General features: G+C 41.5%; 1 protein-coding gene across 2 annotated transcripts in view; it reads left to right on the top strand.

Annotated features, from left to right (window-relative positions):
* Positions 1–18975, top strand: part of dlk2 (delta-like 2 homolog) — a 36899-nt gene that overhangs the window by 15474 nt on the left and 2450 nt on the right. For both annotated transcript variants that reach the window (XM_082154642.1, XM_082154641.1), the window contains exons 3-5: positions 13595–13691; positions 13992–14122; positions 14198–14342. In XM_082154642.1, coding sequence (XP_082010768.1) covers positions 13595–13691; positions 13992–14122; positions 14198–14342 — 373 coding nt within the window. The remainder of the gene's footprint in view (positions 1–13594; positions 13692–13991; positions 14123–14197; positions 14343–18975) is intronic.

The following is an 18975-nucleotide window of genomic DNA, read 5'->3' as shown; positions in this document are numbered from 1 at the left end:
GTTTCTGTTTGAGGACCCATGAGGTGAGCCACAGAGACCGGAGGATGGAGACAGTCACAACACCTGTCACGCTACTATTATAAAGCACTCAACCCCATTGTTAACAACTGAAATGATCACTATGGCCCATTGGCAGATCATACCTCCTTCTTCAGCCTAAATCAATCCCCGCTGAATCAGAACAACACAGATCAACTCAGCAGGTGTCTGCGTGAATCTCATGAAACCTGTCAAGAACACGTCCAGGTCATATTTCACCCCCAAATCAAGAGGACAATAGATTACAATTGTTCTTGCATTGTGATATTATTTTCATGACAGTTAAAGGGATATTTCACCGCTGGAAAGTTGAATGTGCATTTAAACTGGGTAAATTATGTAGTAGAAATGTGAAATTATTTTAGAAGTTGGTGCCTTCTAGACTGAGAAAAGACAGAAAATGTATTTTTGGCTCATGTGGATGAAAGACAACAACTCCCAGAAGGCACTTGCTTCGCTACTCTACGAGGCCACTCCCAAGCCACACCTACCGGTTACAGAGGGCAGTGTCGGAAGAAATTATACAACTAGGCAACTAGTCGACTCGAAACTGAAAAGACGCTGTTTTATCGTGATATCCCCCTATGAGTGGGTTAAAAACATGTGGAACGAGCTCCTCCGACTGGCACTATTGGACTATGCACTATTGGATATGTTTGCATGAGCTCTGCAATTCAGGCACCCTAGTAAAGTCACGTCACGTTTATTCATATAGCACGTTATACAATAGATTGCCTAAAATCAAGCAGCTTTACTGTATTAAACATGAAAAGTGTCAATGTCTCGTTTCATCAAGTACAACTTCATTTTCTACTGTAAAGCAGCTCCTCCAGTGTGTTCATGTTTTCACTCATGGACGTCTGATCGCAACAGACTCGTGAGAAGAAAGGAACTGTAAAAGATTTCCACGTGAAAGAAGGCGGAGCCTCCGCCGCACACCTACTTATTACGTAATCGCCACGGACCAATGGTAGCACAAACGTGTTTACCAGCAGAAGCGAACTTTTCCGGAAAGTTCACTTTGGCACGCTGTTTCAAACTCCCAAAACGAACTCCAAACGAATTTTGTGGGTAAAATAATAAAATAAAATGTCACAATGCCAAACATATCTCAAGGGCCCTAAAGTAGGCTTAATTTTGTTTGAACAAAAAAATAAATTAAAAAATTAAAAATAAAACTTTTATTTTGGGGTGAATTTTACCTCGATTTTTTTTTAACCATTACAGAGCAAGCAAAACAGAAGAACTGTATAATTCAGCTGGTCTTAATTTCTCTAATAGTATATAAAGTATTATGCATTATTATTATTATTACATTATTATTATATCTTATGCAAAATACACATCTTGGCACATCTTGACCTTTCTTTCTTTCTTTCTTTCTTTCTTTCTTTCTTTCTTTCTTTCTTGTACAGTTGTTAAAATTCACCAAATCAACTCACTAAAATGAATCAGATTTTCCAATAAGAGAGGATGTTCTAGGAGAAGGTGTTTGTTTATTACCTCAATTCTCTTATCTGTACAGCTGCAGATTTAATGCATGTGTGACAGTGATGCAGCATTTTGTTACACTGCACCACGACTTAATAAAAAAACTAAAAAAAACGCTGAACTACTGTCACACTTCTGAATATTGTGATAGTAGTGTCGCTTCTTTTAGTTGTAAATATTAGTTGTCACAGTTTTCTGGAAAAATAGCCTCCAGCCGATTTTTTTTTAAATCATAGAAAAATCTAACTGAACTGAATCGTGAGCAAATTTCAGATTTATTGATGTATCACATCATTTTGAAACCATTGTGATCACAAATATTTACACACGCTACAGACCCGGATGCTTTTCTAGAATAGGCTCCTGGAATTTGTACAGCATGTAAGAGAAGGTTGTTTGCACCACATCTGTCTGTCAGCACTCTGAGATCATCTGACTTCTGTTTGCTGTCACACCCATACTCATTCTCTCTTTAAAACTGTTTATTGTGTATGATGTATCCAGTATTCACGGTGTCCATCCTGATTTCAAACAACTCCCAGTCCTAGTTATTCGTTGCACGTTTTGAACACACTACCCAGCTAACACCTTTATGCTTTAAAAACATTGTGCATGGGACCAGTAATTTACAATATTTCTAAAACATTAAAAGGTCCGGTTTTCTTGTCATGATTAGAATGTTGTTTGTAAAGCATTTTCCTAACCTTACTTTTACTCTTAATATAATATTTTTTAACGTTTATTTGTAATATTCCAAGAGGTTAATGTTAACATTCGTCAAGTGCAAATAACATAAAAAAAAAGATGTTCTAAAACGTTTTTCTAAGAACATTTAATTTCTCTCAACATCATGTGAACACATATCAATCATTAATAATGTTATAAGAATGTTCGGTGACACTTTATTTCGATAGTCCACTTTAGACATTCTACTTAAGATAATAAGAAAATTGCTTTAAGTGTGAATATTGAATTATGCACAGCAAACATTCCGCTTTTGATGTTGCAAATCTTCCATCTCTAAGCTTACCGCTCCTCACTTTCTCCCTAGCTCACTGGTGAGAGAAATCGTCTTAGGGTTACGTGTGTAACCAGGTTCCCTGAGAAGGGAACGTGACGGCGCGTAAGTTTCTGCTGCGTATAAATACACAAACACGTCATCAGATTCAGTTTGTCTGAAGGAAGGCATGCAGCCATGCCCTAAAAAGCATGGTAACGTGACGCGCGTCTTGTTTCCTTCTCAGGGAACCGGGTTACATACGTAACCCTAAGACGTTCCCTTTCAAGGAAACTCTACACCACATCAGTTGCTGACACTATGGGGACGTTAATACCCACTACGCCATGCTGACCAATGCCTGGTTATGTGCTGAAAAATCTCTTACACAATCACAATCCAGTCATTTTCCTGGGCAATGGAGGGCACAACGGGTACCCTGGAGCACCCATGCAACTCTCAAGCCCTTCTCTAACCTTTGCGTAGTCTGTTATGATGGGGCAAATCTGTACACAAGGAGCATTATCCTGCTTCACTACCCAGATTGACAACTGGGGAGGATGACAAGCGAGATAATGTTTTTTTTTTTTTTGTCCCACCACCAAGATTCAACTCATGCCAGTCCCTGCCAAGGAGCTCCAACCTACTTTAACTCCCAGTCGATGAACTGGGGAGGGCGACAGATTATCTGTCAGGCACAACCTAAGGTGGATGTCTGTATCCTTGGTTAATTACCCCGCCAAAGAGGATGGGGGAAGGTGAGATAAGAAGCTGGGCCACCAGGGAGCTCCATCCTACTTCAACATCCAGTTATGAACGAGGGAGGCTGACAGACGAGGGTGATGTTTTATCATAGTTCCATCTGTCAGCACTAGCATTTCCTATTCAACCAAAGAGTAATCATGCTAAGGTGCCTGCCAGGGGGCAACATCCCCCAATGGATTCCTTTCGGGGGGTGGGGGTGCGACAGACTATGTCTGCTACCCAGACAGCAACATAGTGTCGCCGCAGATCCGACCCACATCTGGGCCGTGTGAAATCTATGTGTACCAGATGTGGGCCGGATCTGGGCCGACACAATAGCCGCTTTCCGACCGGAGGAACCCTTTCACAGTTCCTAGAACTATTGGCTAAAGTACCCGGATGTTCCTGTGGTGCGAACACGCCGACTAGGAATGATTTTAGTTCTAGGAACTCCATTTATACCCCTTTTCCACCAACAAGAACCGGGTGCTGGTTCAGAGCTAGAGCTATTGCCAGTTCGGAGTTGGTTCGACTGACGAACCGGTTTGCGTTTCCACCGGCCAGAGAGCCACAACAGAGCTATATCTTACGTCACTGCATACGTATCATGTTGCCCAGCAACGCTAGTCCGGCAGCGCCAAACACAAACACACCAGACTTGTTCGAGATGCATCGGCTTCTCGCAGAACGATCAGCACATGAAATCAAAGCACTGCGAAAGCGATCAAAAAGCACAAGGAGTCGTATGATCTCCAAACACTCCCGCAGCTCTGATCGGTCCACGCTGCTCCGATGCATCTCGAACAAGGCATCAACAATAATAGACGTTGCGTAACTATGGATGCTCATGGGTTTGCGAAAATAAATCGGCATCCAATCACGGCGAATCCAACGCGTTCGTGCAGCTCGCCGTAACTTACATAGACGGATATTATAATCGAGCCGCTATTAGCTCGACTAGCTGCTATTTGAAAATGGCGGTCACAAGTTTCTCTTCAGTCTTGTTGGCCACGGTAACCCCGCCCCCAGCCTCTGACGCAAGCGGTTCTTTCTTGGCTCCGTTCTAGACCCTGCAATGATTTGGTGCTACTTAAGAACCAGTTTTACTGGTTCGGAGCTGGTGCTTTGGCGGTGGAAAAACAAAGAACCGATTTGAAACTAGGCTCTGGCTCCGAACCAGCACCAGCTCTGCCTTGGTGGAAAAGGGGTATTGGAGGAACTAATTTAGCTCCTACTTCAGAGTAGGGTCTAAACCAGCACTATAGGAACTACTCGTGACCGAACGCACGCAAAACACCAGCACCTGCCATTTTTAAAACAGCTATGTAAACACACAGATTATATATTTACTCCAGAAACTAACTATACAAACATGGAAAGCAGTGATAGATAGGCCTCTAAACCTTTATGCTGAAGAGAAAATCCAATGCAACAGAGGGGACCAAGCCAAACATGATAATATATTTCTGCTCGGCTTGCAACACTGGACATCAACCACACGGCATAGGCTAATAACTTATTTTCATATACTGTCTACTTTCTATGTATAACAGTTCTATCTAATGGCGCTTTTCCACTGCATGGTACGGTTCGACTCGGCGCGGAACAGTTCGGCTCGCTTCGCTTTTCCACTGCGTGGTACGACTCGACTCGGTACGGCACGGTTCGGTTAGCTTTAGCTCGGTTGCTTTTCCACTGCAGTTAGTACCGCTTCAAAGTGGGTGGGACTGATCGTTATAGTTGCCGTCTCTACTGCCATGACATCATCATATTAAATGCGAATTTTTCATTCCGTGTTTCCCCATCCGCTCCTCTGCAACCAACGAGAGGAACGTCTGCACCTCGTCCACTGACCACGACTCAGCCATTTCTTTTTTTTAAGTATATACTCTTTTTTTGAAGCAAATACTTTTAAAACAGGCGCTACAGTGTTGGCTGTTGTCTACTGGCTATTTAAATCTAGCGGGTTTAGTGTCTCGTGTTGTAAATACAATGACGCTGGTAGTGATGATTCTGTCTGACCAATCAGTGATCTGCAGTGTTTTCATGTCACATTTTAGTATCCGTACGGTACGCTTGGAACCTCAACAAAGGTGGTACCATTTAAAGCGAGCCGAAGCGAGCCGTACCATGCAGTGGAAATGCGTCATAAGTGAGCCGTACTGAACCGAGCCGTACCGTACCATGCAGTGGAAAAGCGCCAAAGCATGCCATACCGTACCGAGCCGTACCGTACCATGCAGTGGAAAAGCAGCATTATAACATATTAAACAGTACTGTTAGATAGATCACTAACTAATGAACACAGAATGCGAGCATTGTTTGCTCTGGCGTTGTCAGCGCCATCAAAATAAAGGTCCGCCACGCTGTCAAAATAAAAGTCGCAACAACAAGCGTCACTCCCTTATTCCTCCTACCAGTTCCTATGGCCACTTGGCCAGTGCGAATGCAAACAGCAAAACCGAGTTTGGGGGAGAGTAGTTCATAGAACTGTTTAGAAGTGGACAGTTCCTATAACTAAGTTCCTGTAACTACTTATGTTGCTTATAATAATGCTTATATATAATAATGCTTATGTTACTGTCTGGGTAGGCTCTACCTTACAGATCTAAAAAGGAGCATAGCCTTACTTTAACATCCATTCTGGAGAAGGTGACAGATTAGGGAGTGGGTCGCTTCACGACTCAACCACCTCAACCTTCAACTGTACAGCTCTACTTTTTTTTAAATGTAATATTGTCACAGTTGAGTGGCTGCAATAATCACACAGCAACGGAAAATTCAATAAGTCTTTACTTGGAAACATACAGGAATCAAACTCATTAAACAGAACAACCACTACAACATAATGATACCGAACAAGGACCTGAATTAACTAAATGCTTATATACATAAGGGAGCAATCAAGGGAAAATCAAGGGAAAACAGAACAGGTGTGGTACTCAAAAACTTGCACTGGTTGCCAATCGCCGCTCACATCAAATTAAAGGCACTGATGCTTGCCTACAGAACAACCACTGGTTCTGCACCCTGATACTTAAACTCACTACTCCAGACCTACGTGCCAACCAGAAGCGTGCATTCTGCAAGTGAACGGTGCCATGTGGTGCCATCTCAAAGAGGCACAAAATCTCTTTCACGGACCCTTGCCTGGACTGTTACCTGCAGGTGGAATGACCTGCCGAGTTGACGAGTCTCTAGCCATTTTCAAGAAACTGCTGAAGATGCATCTTTTTTACGACAACGCTTCAATTCAGATCATCAGATTCGATTGTCTGAAGGAAGACACGCAGGCATGCCTGACACATGGCAACGTGACGCGGCGTCTTGTTCCCTTTTCAGGGAACCGTGTTATATACGTAACCCTAAGCCATTCCCTTTCAAAAGAACTCTACACCATGTCAGTTGCTGACACTATTGAGACGTATATACCCACTACGCCATGCTGACCAATGAAAAAGCTCTTACACAAGCATGATCCTGTCATTTTCCTGGGCATTGAAGGGTTCAACGAAGACCAAGCGGGTATATCCCATGACCTCACATTGCTGTTCGCATCTAGTTCAGTGCTACAGGTGTTAAATAAAACCACAAACTCCATGCTCAACCGTTTCTGAAACGGGGACTCATCCACTAGACAAGTCCGAGCCCAGCTACTGGACAGCCCGAAGCCCCTAAAAGCAGAGATATAAGGGGAGACTGTAGGCGTTGCCTCAGCTAAGTCCATAGCACCACATCTACCATCCTATTTTATTTATTTCTCCAGGCAAACACTTGACCCATTAATACTAGCACATACTATTCTATATATATTTAAAAAAACAAACAAAACAAAAACACCTTGCTACATGTACTGTGCTTGACTAACTGGGACAGGTCACAGCACTTGCAAATTGCTGCCCTGTTGTTGCTTTGTTTGCTTCTATTGCTCTCCTCATTTGTAAGTCGCTTTGGATAAAAGCGTCTGCTGAATGATTTCATGTAAATGGTACTAAAATTACCACACACTGGAGACTAACTAGGAACACAGACAGGCAAGCCCACAGGGAAAACAAAACTAAAACACAAACAGAACTGAACATGCACCTGACAAATATATTGTTCTACCCATTAGAAAGGGAGCATAAGCCCTAACATAACCCCTATTCCTCGGAATGGGTGGAGGGAGACACGTGACAATATATATTCACCTGTCAGCTCCACTCACTGGATATCTGTCGGAGAGCACAGCCCTGCGTACATATTTTTACAATACAATGGAGAGGGTGACAGATTCCTCAGGTCTAATAAAGAAGTCTACTTCTTTTAACTCTGCTTTGATACCCACTGAAGGGTTAACAGGGTGGGAAAATGGGCCAAACCACAGTCTGGACCACATCAACATGCCTGGTCCATCTCAAGTCCTGATAAAGACTGGAGAGGAAAGGCCTTGAGTGTCAAGCTCAACTCAACAAATATTCATGAGGTGCATAGCTCTTCTTACAAACCCAACCGAAGGATTGAAGAGGGCAGCTGATGAGAGAGCTGGATGCATTTTTCCGAAATGGTCCACTTAATACTTACCGTATAGTAAGCTCCTGATGTGCATAAGAGAGCATAGCCCTATTTAGGCCACCAACATAACTGAGAGAGTAGGTAATAACTGTCTCTACCTTATAAGCCCCCACAGGGGAGAGTCAGAGAAGTAGAAGAAAAAGGAGAAGTCCTTTTTTTGTTTCTTTCGAAGAGTCAAACTTGAATCTTCCGCACATCAGCTGCAGCTTAGCTTGTTGCGGGTCAGAAATAACTGGGACACTAAAAACGATAAATCCCACTCTAAAACCCAAATACATATGCATCAAGTATCTCACCTCAGAGAGGAGAACAGAGAGCACTATACACGTTTTTTCAGCATTATAACTCTCCATCCACTCACCCAGTCTCACAGGGAGGGTGCATCCCTCTTGTCTAGTCAGTTTCTTTCTATCTTTTTTTTTTATTGGACAGTAACATGATAAATCTCAACCTCCTAACACCTTCCTTCCCTCTTTTTTTAAACAACCTCTTGTGCTCCAACACCCTCCTGAGAAGGGAAAGATAGAGGGGTGAAAGTTCAATTTTTATCTGGCTCAATTGCCTGTTTTCCTTCCAGCGCGGAGTCTCTTCCCCCTACTCCCCCTCTCCAGGAACTCATTCCCGGAAATGGACCAGAAGGTTATCCCTCTCCCTGATGCCCGACAGATTGAGCCACAAATGCCTCTCCATCACCACCATGGACTGGCTGATTGAACGGGCTGCCTGTTTAGTGGCGCTGAGGGCCAGATCTGTGACTATGTGCAGTTAAGAAACTGCCTCAGGAAATAGACCCTCATTCTGGTCCAGGTTTACCAGCCTGACCTGCCACCACATATGACTTGCCAACCAGCCTAGATGTTGTCTGGCACGGCTTGGATGGCAAAACGGGAGCTTTCAATGACGAAGATATCACAAGATCTAATAGCTCATCATATGCAGGGCTTTCAAATGAGGGGGATGTGTCAGACTTGGTTGTTATTCTGACACTGACTCTATTTCTAGCTCTTCTGAACCAAAGCAAGCAAACTGCTCTCTTTCAACCCAGAAGAAGCTGCTACAAGGGCTTCCAGGCCGGCGAGAGCTGCAGAGCTAGCCGGAGAAGCGAGGGAGACCACTTTAAGCTCCTTAGCTAGCGCTAGCTCCTTCTGAGATCCCCACGCTGATGCAGGGCCAGAGCCGTGGGGGTCAGAGGCTTGACTCCCATCAATCGTTTCACGAGTTCACACTTACAAATAATCAAGAGTAAAAAGTATGTGTATTTGGCGTGTTGTCCGAAAAGAGGGCTCCGAGCTTGGAATATGGCCCGAATCCAGAGTACTCCCCCATATCTCTGGTTAGGATAGTAATCAGGAGAGTGTAAGGAGACGGGGATGTGGAGGGATGCAGAAAACTGTCGAGGAACATAGGTGAGTCGGCTACGTATAGGCTCCTCTCGAACTGATTAGATGGGCAATTTGAACATGCTTTTCCCAAACTTTGTTAATAAAACATCATTATTAGAGGGCCAAGTGGGAGCAGAACTTTCTCAAACAGAGAGGATCACAGTGAGCCCCATCCATCCCCCTTGAGGTCTGAACTCGCTCCTAAGCAAATAACACAGAGCTTTTGTCCATTGCCAGGAGTAATAAAACATGGACACGGGGGGACACATCTCTGAAATTGTGTGGTCGCCATTTTTTCTTCACACATGACACAAAGACAAATTTTCTCCTGCCTCAATGAGCTCCTGATAAGCAACACTGAACCTGATTTCACCAAGTGCAACATGTTTCTGGATCAACATCTTTGTTGATTCTGAAACAACATTCCAATCAACCAATCAGATTCGAGGGACAAGTTTACAGTTTATGTCAAGTTTAGTCTTATAACCGGAGTTTGGTGCTGCTACATCATTGTTATTCATCATTTCTCTCTGATTTTTGGAACATGTTGTTGGTAGGGATAGGGTTAGAACTAAATATTCAAACAGAAATGTTGTTCCTGTATCAAATATCTTACATTCGGTAACATTAGGCAGTTATATATGCTGATTAATGTTTGATGATTGCGTTATTTTACATTTGCATAAGCAATCTTCTATCACTTGTTCCTGCTTCTTCTTAACCAGTGTTTTGATCTGAAGATTTTGTACTATTTCAGAAGACGTGTAATAGCTCCCCCTACCTGTGAAAACATGGATAGCCTGAAATTTCAGCCAATGGCAGGGAAAGTGTAGATTTGAAGTATCCTGTGTACACTACCAGTGGTCTAGCCTACACAAAAATTCAGACACTCAGAATTAGGAACATCTGTTTTCTTTATAAATTTATATTTTCAACCAATGGAAGTGTATAAGACAGTATGTAAAACTATGTGAAAAAAAGAATTTAATAGGCTACTCAATCGAAAAAATAAAAACAACTACAAGCCAAGTATACTTGGAATACTTAATTATACTTTTAAGTTTATCTCGATCAAAAGATTGAGTACAAGTATAGGCTAAATATACTTATACATATCTGTCAGTATAAGTCAAGTATATTAAAGTGCAATTTTAAGTATACTTCTAAAAAGTATATAAAGTATATTTCTGAAAAGTACATAAAAAGTAGAGTGAAAGTATCCTATACTTTCTTATTTTTAGATTAAAAGAAGTATACTAATAGAACACTTGAATAAACTTTCTTTTTCATAAGAGTTGTCTAAATCATGGAGACCAAAAAACACAAGACTTTACGGGCAAAAAAAAAAAGTTTGCAGGCGCCTTATGTATACTCTCGGGCACTCTGTGTTTATACTATTTATACTGCGTTGGCCAATGATATCAGTGTGAAGTTACACGGTTCTCAGACACCGGGTTCCGCGAGGACGTGTCCCCATAGCGTCAGCAATTAGACAGGGAACCCACTCCATAGCAAAATTTGTGGCCAGTTGTTCTTTCAATATGTTTGGTTTTTAATATCATGAGTGTTGCCCACAATATATATATTTAAATTGTTTTAATGAACACTACTTGTAACATTAGCCTTAACATTAGGCCTTTACATTTCTGTTACAACCATAATAACTCAGAGATATCAGAGTATGAGGTTCATATTAGAGGTTATGTTAAAGGGTGGTCCTTCATGGTGACCTTTTTCCAAAAATCTTTTGTTTTTGTATGATTCAAATAAATGTATACAAAATTGCCCCCTTGTAAAATAGTTAAGTTTTTTCCGTGTGATCGGGTTGGCAATCATGCAAATCTGCTTCCTTTCCACACCAACACCTCATTTAGTTTATGCGGACCATGAATATGCGAATGAGCCTTAGCTCCACTCACTAGCACCAGCTCATAGATCCACTCGATCACACGTTGACGTCTACAAATCGACACTTAATAAATAAATCTGTCGCGTCTACAAATCGATACTTAATAACTTATACTCTAGCTCTTTGCGTCTTCCGTCGACAACTTCATTACCCTTTGTTAGTGACATCAGCAAAATATCAAAAACATTGTAATGGGTTAATATTTCAGTCAATCATTTCACAATACAGTCAAAATAAACAGAACATTGAGTCCATTTTCAAAGTTCCATTTGACCAAGGTTACATTGAGTCAAAAGTTTGTTAGAAGGTTAGATCATATCGGAAGCTCGTCTGGTGGCCACATCCTGAATAAAAGGAAGTAAGAATTATTCTGTTTTATTGTTAGATCTGGAATGGAAAGTTAGTCACCATCAGACATAAAAATGGGAAGTGTGATAAAAGTTTATCATAAGTTTAAAATCTAAAGTCAGATTTCCATGGTTAGTAACATAATTAATCTTATCTATAAAAAATACACCGCAGTTACAAGGTAGTTTGTGACGTCAGAAACACCAGCGGTTTCAAACCATGTTCTTGAGACTGTCTTTGGTTCACTGCAGTTTTAAGGAGAATTTACACATGGTTTGTCTTAAAGCATATTAAAAACACCACATAGACATATAAACAACATTAAAAGCTGGATTTTCACCACAGGGGAACTTTAAAATCATAATAAATCATAATTTTTAATGTGCTTTCAGTTTTTTTGGAAGTCTTTTTGCAAGCAAGAGGGACAAAATTACCCTTCACTTCACATAAAGCTGTAGAACAAGAATTATTTTGAGAATTTTAAATGTTAAACTAATCCTTCAGCTGTCTATGTTTAAGAGATTACGCTTCATATTGTTGTTTGGGCTGCTCTGTTATCAGTTTGTACTTTTCAGCTGTTGCACTGATAGCACAGGAAAGCCAGGCACACATTGTTCAAAGCTCTGTGTTTCCAGGAATACAGGTCTTGGCCAGATTACATGGAAAATGCTTCCCATTCCAGCAGCAGTCAATGAACATGAGCTTACACATGTATTGTGTCTGACATACCAGCTCTTATCCGAAATAGTCAAATGATTAAGTCAGCATGTCAGATGACTGGGGAAAATGAAGTGTGCATGTGATTTGCATATTAATAATTGTTAAAATCTTCCAGGCTGTAGGGAATAATTCAGCATGTTTAGTGAAAGGACTATCCCTCTCTCAGGACATGTGATGTCAGAGGTGGTTTGAAGGCATGTAGGGGTTGGGCTCTGGGCGATGGTGAATTCTTGTGATGTTCGGGCAAAGCTCATACGGGCGGAGACATGAGCACATTCCTCTCCTCCCACCGCACACGCTCCCCTCGTGCCCATCACCACAGACACACGCGCTTGCTGGCCGTCCCCCAACACACACACACACACACACCCTGCACTAACATCCACCGTAGTGCAAAGCCCAATCCTGGATTAGCACAGCCAAGAATGCTAAATCACTCAGTCGAGATGGTGATGATGGAGATCAGGGGTGGATCACTTCCTGTACCAGATCAAAACACTTTTCATACAAAAGTACATGCAGATTATTAACCCTATAAATTCTACTGTATCATATTTGATACACAAACTTCTTAGGCCTCTAAATTATCAACATGATCAAAACTTTCTGAAAAAACATGTTGTACACAATCTACTACATGCCTTCTGCCCTACGACCGATATTTTATACTTATTTTTAGCAAGTAAAAGGTCTTTTAGTATAATTGTGAAAACACCCCCTTCAATTTGTGGGTCACGTCTTTTTGCTGTGAAATTTTGAATTACATTTTTATATCGGAAAACAAAAAAAAGTTACTTTCATATTGTTAGTAATATTTCACGTTTTAAAGATCTCACTGATTTACATTACAAGCTATCAGAATTTCATCTCACTTTTTGACAATATGATTTTAAGCAACTGCATCAAAATGAATATTTTTGTCATTTTGTTTTGTTTTTTAATTTTTTTTTAATCATTTGTTTAGCTTTAATACATTTTCATTTCAGGTTTAGTTTAGCACTTCAATTTATACGTATACAGTATTTTAGCTGCCAAGGCAATTCAATTTCATTTCTAGTTTAGTCTAACACGGTATATGTAAAAAAAAAAAAAAAAGATATAGAGTGAGAAAATAAAGTTAGCATTAATGGCAACACTTGATCCATTAACACTAACACTTTGTTTTCTCTCCTATTCTGTATCTATCTTTAAAAAAAAATTGCGTTAGACTACACTGGGAAGGGTCACAGCACTTGCATATTGTTGTCCTGTTGTTAGTTTAATTGCTTCTATTGCTCTCCTCGTTTGTAAGTCGCTTTGGATAAAAGCGTCTGCTAAATGATTAAATGTACACAAAAAACGTTTTTGATAGTTTTAGCCAACAGACACTGCTGTATAGTAAGATCAATAAACATGTATGCTTCTCTTCAGTTTCATTTCCCTCAGTGGAAACATCTCCAACGCCCTCAGCCAGTAACTGCACGTGTGAACTTGGCCACGGAAAGTGTGCTGAAAACGGAGACTGCAGGTGAGTCGACTCATGAGGGGGTCGTGTGTGTGACTTTCAGGTGTTATGTTGGTAAAGTATATTTGACCTGTGCAAGCTTGTTCCCGCTCACAGCGAGCTTTAGAAGACTGTAAACCAGGGGTGCTCAATCCAGCCCTAGTCAAACACACCTGCCTTTAGTTTTCAAGTGATCCTGAAGACCATAATTGGTTGCTTTAGGTGTGTTTGATTAGGGTTGGAGATGACCTGTGCAGGACAGTCGATTGGGAACCCCTGCTGTACACAGATGAACAGTATTTACCTGTTGTCTCGGTGTGTCAGGTGTGACCCGGGGTGGGGCGGCCCGCGCTGTGACGACTGCGTGCGAATGCCCGGCTGTGTTCACGGCTCCTGTCATCAGCCCTGGCAGTGCACCTGCATGGACGGGTGGGGGGGGAGATTCTGTGACAAAGGTGATTCATTATTCATGAGCGTAAGAGTTAAACGCATTAACAGACTGACATGACAACACCTTCTCGTCTCCGCAGATATTTACGTGTGCTCTAGAGAGCAGCCGTGTCAGAACGGGGCGACGTGCGTCTTGAGTGAGTCGGGGGATTATAACTGCTTATGTCCTGAAGGCTTTCATGGGCGGGACTGCGAACTGAAAACTGGGCCTTGCCAAAAGACAAAGTGAGTGTTTTTTATATGTATATATATACATTCAAACCAAAATGTATTCAGACACCTTCAACATTACTCACATTATCACAGTTTATTCGCTATAGTTTAGGAAAATGGCAATAAAATATGACGAACTCTCATATTTCACTGGTTTTGTCCATCCTTCTGTTAGACTGTCTCACAGATGAATTAGGTTGAATATCTGCCAGCTGTTAAATTTAAGTGCACAATTAGAAAATACCAGTTCACATCAACCAATTACCAAGCAATGCTTAATTTTGTTCAGTCTGTGGTGTAAAAGTAGCCTAGAAATATAGACGCACCCTAACAGCAAATGTAATTTGCAGCCAGGGTGGTCTAGCAACTCTCCGTTGGCTTGCGAGGTGGAAAAACCAAACTCTAGTCAGGCCAATCACATCGTGTATAGAGTCGGTGGGCGGGTTAACATAATGACGGCAGAGTTGTGACGGTTCCGTGTGAATTCCCTGCTAGGTGAAAACAAAGAAGAGCTGCTGGTGAACAGCGGTCTTTCCAATCGGCTTTGGCCACGACTCAGGAAGACTTGGAGTTAATCTTTTTTTAAGCAGAGAACGGCACTCAAGTCATTCTTAAAAGAGGAAGATGTGTTTTCCGACCGGATACGGCAAAAGTTTAATCTATCAACTAACGTTAGCTCCGCTGGTGGGGAAACGCTCTGGTTGGTTGTAGCGCTGTCCTATTGCGTGCCGAGGGAATTTGAAAGAGAACCGTTTATCCCGCCCCTCGGATTGAGTCCTGCCAATGGTGTGTTCCCAGACCCAACATCCTGATGTGGGTCTGGCTTGTCAGGCTAGTGTAAAAAGGTGGCATTAGCAATTAAAGAAAAAACACTTAAGCAAAACATGCACAAGTTTCTGAATCATTTTTGGTCCCAAATTTTTACACATTTTACTGGTCACTGTATGAAGAATTTTGGGGTATAACATGTCACGGTTTACTTTAGTTTGCTATACTCACTTACATAAATGAACTATAGTGTTCTGCACCCACTTGTAAAAAAATACCAATAATTAAATCTGGTGTCTGAATAATATTTGGTTTGACTGTGTTTATACAGTACAGGCCAGAGGTTTGGACACATTACTATTTTTAATGTTTTTGAAAGAAGTTTCTTCTGCTCATCAAGCCTGCATTTATTTGATCAAAAATACAGAAAGAAAAATGTAATATTGTGATATATTATTACAATTTAAAATTGGTTTTCAATTTATTATACTTTAAATTATCATTTATTTCTGTGATGCAAAGCTGAATTTTCAGGATCATTACTCCAGTCTTCAGTGTCACATGTGACATCCAGTCTATCTCATGATCCTTTAGAAATCATTCTAATATAATGATTCATTATCAAAGTTGGAAACAGTTCTGCTTCTTAATATTTTTTCATAACCTGTGATACTTTTTTAGGATACTTTGATGAAGAAAAAGTAAAAAAAAAAAAAGTAAAATAGAAATCTTTTGTAACAACAATATACACTACTGGTCAGTAATTTGGGGTCAGTAATTTATTTTTTTAAATAAATCAATAATTTTATTCAGCAAGGATGTGTTAAATTGATAAAAAGTGATAGTAAAGAAGATTTATATTATAAGAAAATATTTTTTTATTTTGAATAAATGCAGTTCTTTTTAACCTTTTATTCATCAAATATATTAGGCAGCAGAACTGTGTCCAACACTCATAATAAATCAGAATATTAGAATGATTTCTAAAGGATCATGTGATAGACTGGATGTCACATGTGACACTGAAGACTGGAGTAATGATGCTGAAAATTCAGCTTTGCATCACAGAAATAAATGATAATTTAAAGTATAATAAATTGAAAACCAATTATTTTAAATTGTAATAATATATCACAAAATATTACATTTTATTGTCTGTATTTTTGATCAAATAAATGCAGGCTTGATGAGCAGAAGAAACTTCTTTCAAAAACATGACTATTTTTAATGTTTCCAAACTTTTGGCCTGTACTGTATATAAAATGTAAATGCATGCTGGTGTTTTCAGATACTCACCTGTTTGACATCACAAAGTTGCAGAAGAGCAGAACAAGTCGTTTTTAGTAGAACTTTCAATTACAATGAACTCTTTTACGTGAGATCAGTGAATAGTGGATTGCTCATGATATGACCCCTCTGAATAAACATTTCGTTAAGCTGTGATCCTTTAGCACACAAGCCCAGACGCACTGGCACAGGCAGAACAACAGCCTGGTCAATCTGCAGCCTCCAGAGTGCAATCATGTAATTCAGTGGGCTCATTATTACTGGCCCAGTGAGAGTCTGTAACACCGACACACTGCAGATCGGCCCGACTGTTCCTCCCAGGACGAGCGACACACTGCAGATCGGCCCGACTGTTCCTCCCAGGACGAGCGACACACTGCAGATCGGCCCGACTGTTCCTCCCAGGACGAGCAGCACACTGCAGATCGGCCCGACTGTTCCTCCCAGGACGAGCGACACACTGCAGATCGGCCCGACTGTTCCTCCCAGGACGAGCAGCACACTGCAGATCGGCCCGACTGTTCCTCCCAGGACGAGCGACACACTGCAGATCGGCCCGACTGTTCCTCCCAGGACGAGCAGCACACTGCAGATCGGCCCGACTGTTCCTCCCAGGACGAGCGACACACTGCAGATCGGCCCGACTGTTCCTCCCAGGACGAGCGACACACTGCAGATCGGCCCGACTGTTCCTCCCAGGACGAGCGACACACTGCAGATCGGCCCGACTGTTCCTCCCAGGACGAGCGACACACTGCAGATCGGCCCGACTGTTCCTCCCAGGACGAGCGACACACTGCAGATCGGCCCGACTGTTCCTCCCAGGACGAGCGACACACTGCAGATCGGCCCGACTGTTCCTCCCAGGACGAGCAGCACAAACCGACTGAGTGTGTTCCTGGGAAATGATGCAGGAGGACTGGACCAGTTGCTGTTCTAGAGACACCAAAGGGTCTCATTTATACAATGTTGCATAGAAACCGTCTTACATTTGATCTTACGATCATTTCTAAAGGTTTTACTTGAGAATTGCGAGTGGCAAGAATTGCTCAGATTTCCAAATACTAAGTGTGTACGTCTGCCCCAGACCCTGACGTGATGCTGAGCACTTCTCCACGTCAAAGACCAATTTTATAATTATGAACATTGGCATTGATTTTATCGTGCGCACATTTACGAAAAATCTGTGCATATGCATGTTTTATCATTTTGTTTAAAAATAAATGTTTAATTGTGTTTGGATTGTGCACATGAATGCTGTTGTGGGGACGTGTGCAATGTTTTTGATGTCACCTTGTTAAAGTGTAATATGCAAAGATAACTATAAGTAATACATGCATTGACCGATTCCCCTGAAAGTATAAATCCTGTGACTCTTAAGCAGTATCAGCACATTTGCAGATCAGTAAGCAAGTCTTTTTGACCACTGCTGCTGAATCATAAGTGCTTTTGATTCACTAAAAAAGAACTTTTTATTTACATTTATGTTTTTGACAGAAGTAACATTAAAGGTGTGCATTTGATCAAATCATGCATTGCCTGGAAATTGACACTGGTGCTGCTATGCTATGGGATAAACTAGAAGGTTCATTCTTTCGGGAATCGGACAACAATGGTCATGTGTATTTTTTGTTTTTGATTCACTCAAAAAGAACCGACACCTCATTTATATTTCCATTATTTAGCAGAACTTACACTGAATTCAAAGTGGCCAGTTGGTCAAATCATGCATTGCCTGGGAATCGAACCCATGAGAAGCTGCTAGCGCTATGCTCTTCTGTGTGAGCGACAGGAAGGATTATACGCTCAGGAATCGCACTACACTGGTTATGCTGAGTGTTTTCTAGAGTGTGTTCACACTTGACATGTTTTGTTCGATTAAAACGAACCCTGGTGCGATTGCTCTGTTAGTTTGGTTCATTTGAATAAGTGTGAACGCTGCCGTCAGAACCCTGGTGACACCAAACTATAATGGGTCTTGGTCCACCTGATGTGCGGAGAGATGGGTCTCGGCCCGCTTCCAAGCGAACTCTGGTGCGTTTTGAATTAAATATGAACGCAACACGAGCCAAAAATGGGGCATGATGTCACAAGATGCGACTCTAAAAAGGACAGAATGCTCCTTTGAATCATAGTCGTGATGTTGCTCATCACAGTTCAGTCCAGGCATCAGAACCGCGTCTCCTCGCTGCAGATCTTCATGTGTGTGTGACGGAGGGATTCCTGGCGCTGTTTTGAAACTTTTACACATTTTATAAGCTCTTCACGAGTTCTCAGCTGCTCAAAATACCATCATATGGAGCTACGCACATACAACGAGCGCATTTATCCCAGAACACAGCATCGTTTGGGATGTTGTCGCAATATATACGTAGTAAAAGCCGACCAATCAGGCTGTGAACATATCCCTATGCCTTTAGGTTCAGTGTTAAAATGCCAATGTGAACGCTAAGCGGACCAGGACTAAATGTTTTGTCCAGACCAAACAAACCCAGCGAACCGAACCGAACTACAAGTGTGAACACACCCTTAATTCACAAATATGAACCGGCTCATAAATGTCATTCGACTTCACTGGTTGCTGTTATGT

Source organism: Leuciscus leuciscus, assembly GCF_965113295.1.
Source record: "Leuciscus leuciscus genome assembly, chromosome: 22".
NCBI lineage: Eukaryota > Metazoa > Chordata > Actinopteri > Cypriniformes > Leuciscidae > Leuciscus > Leuciscus leuciscus.
Note: the sequence above shows the minus strand (reverse complement) of the source record. Positions and strands in the feature narration are given on the sequence as shown.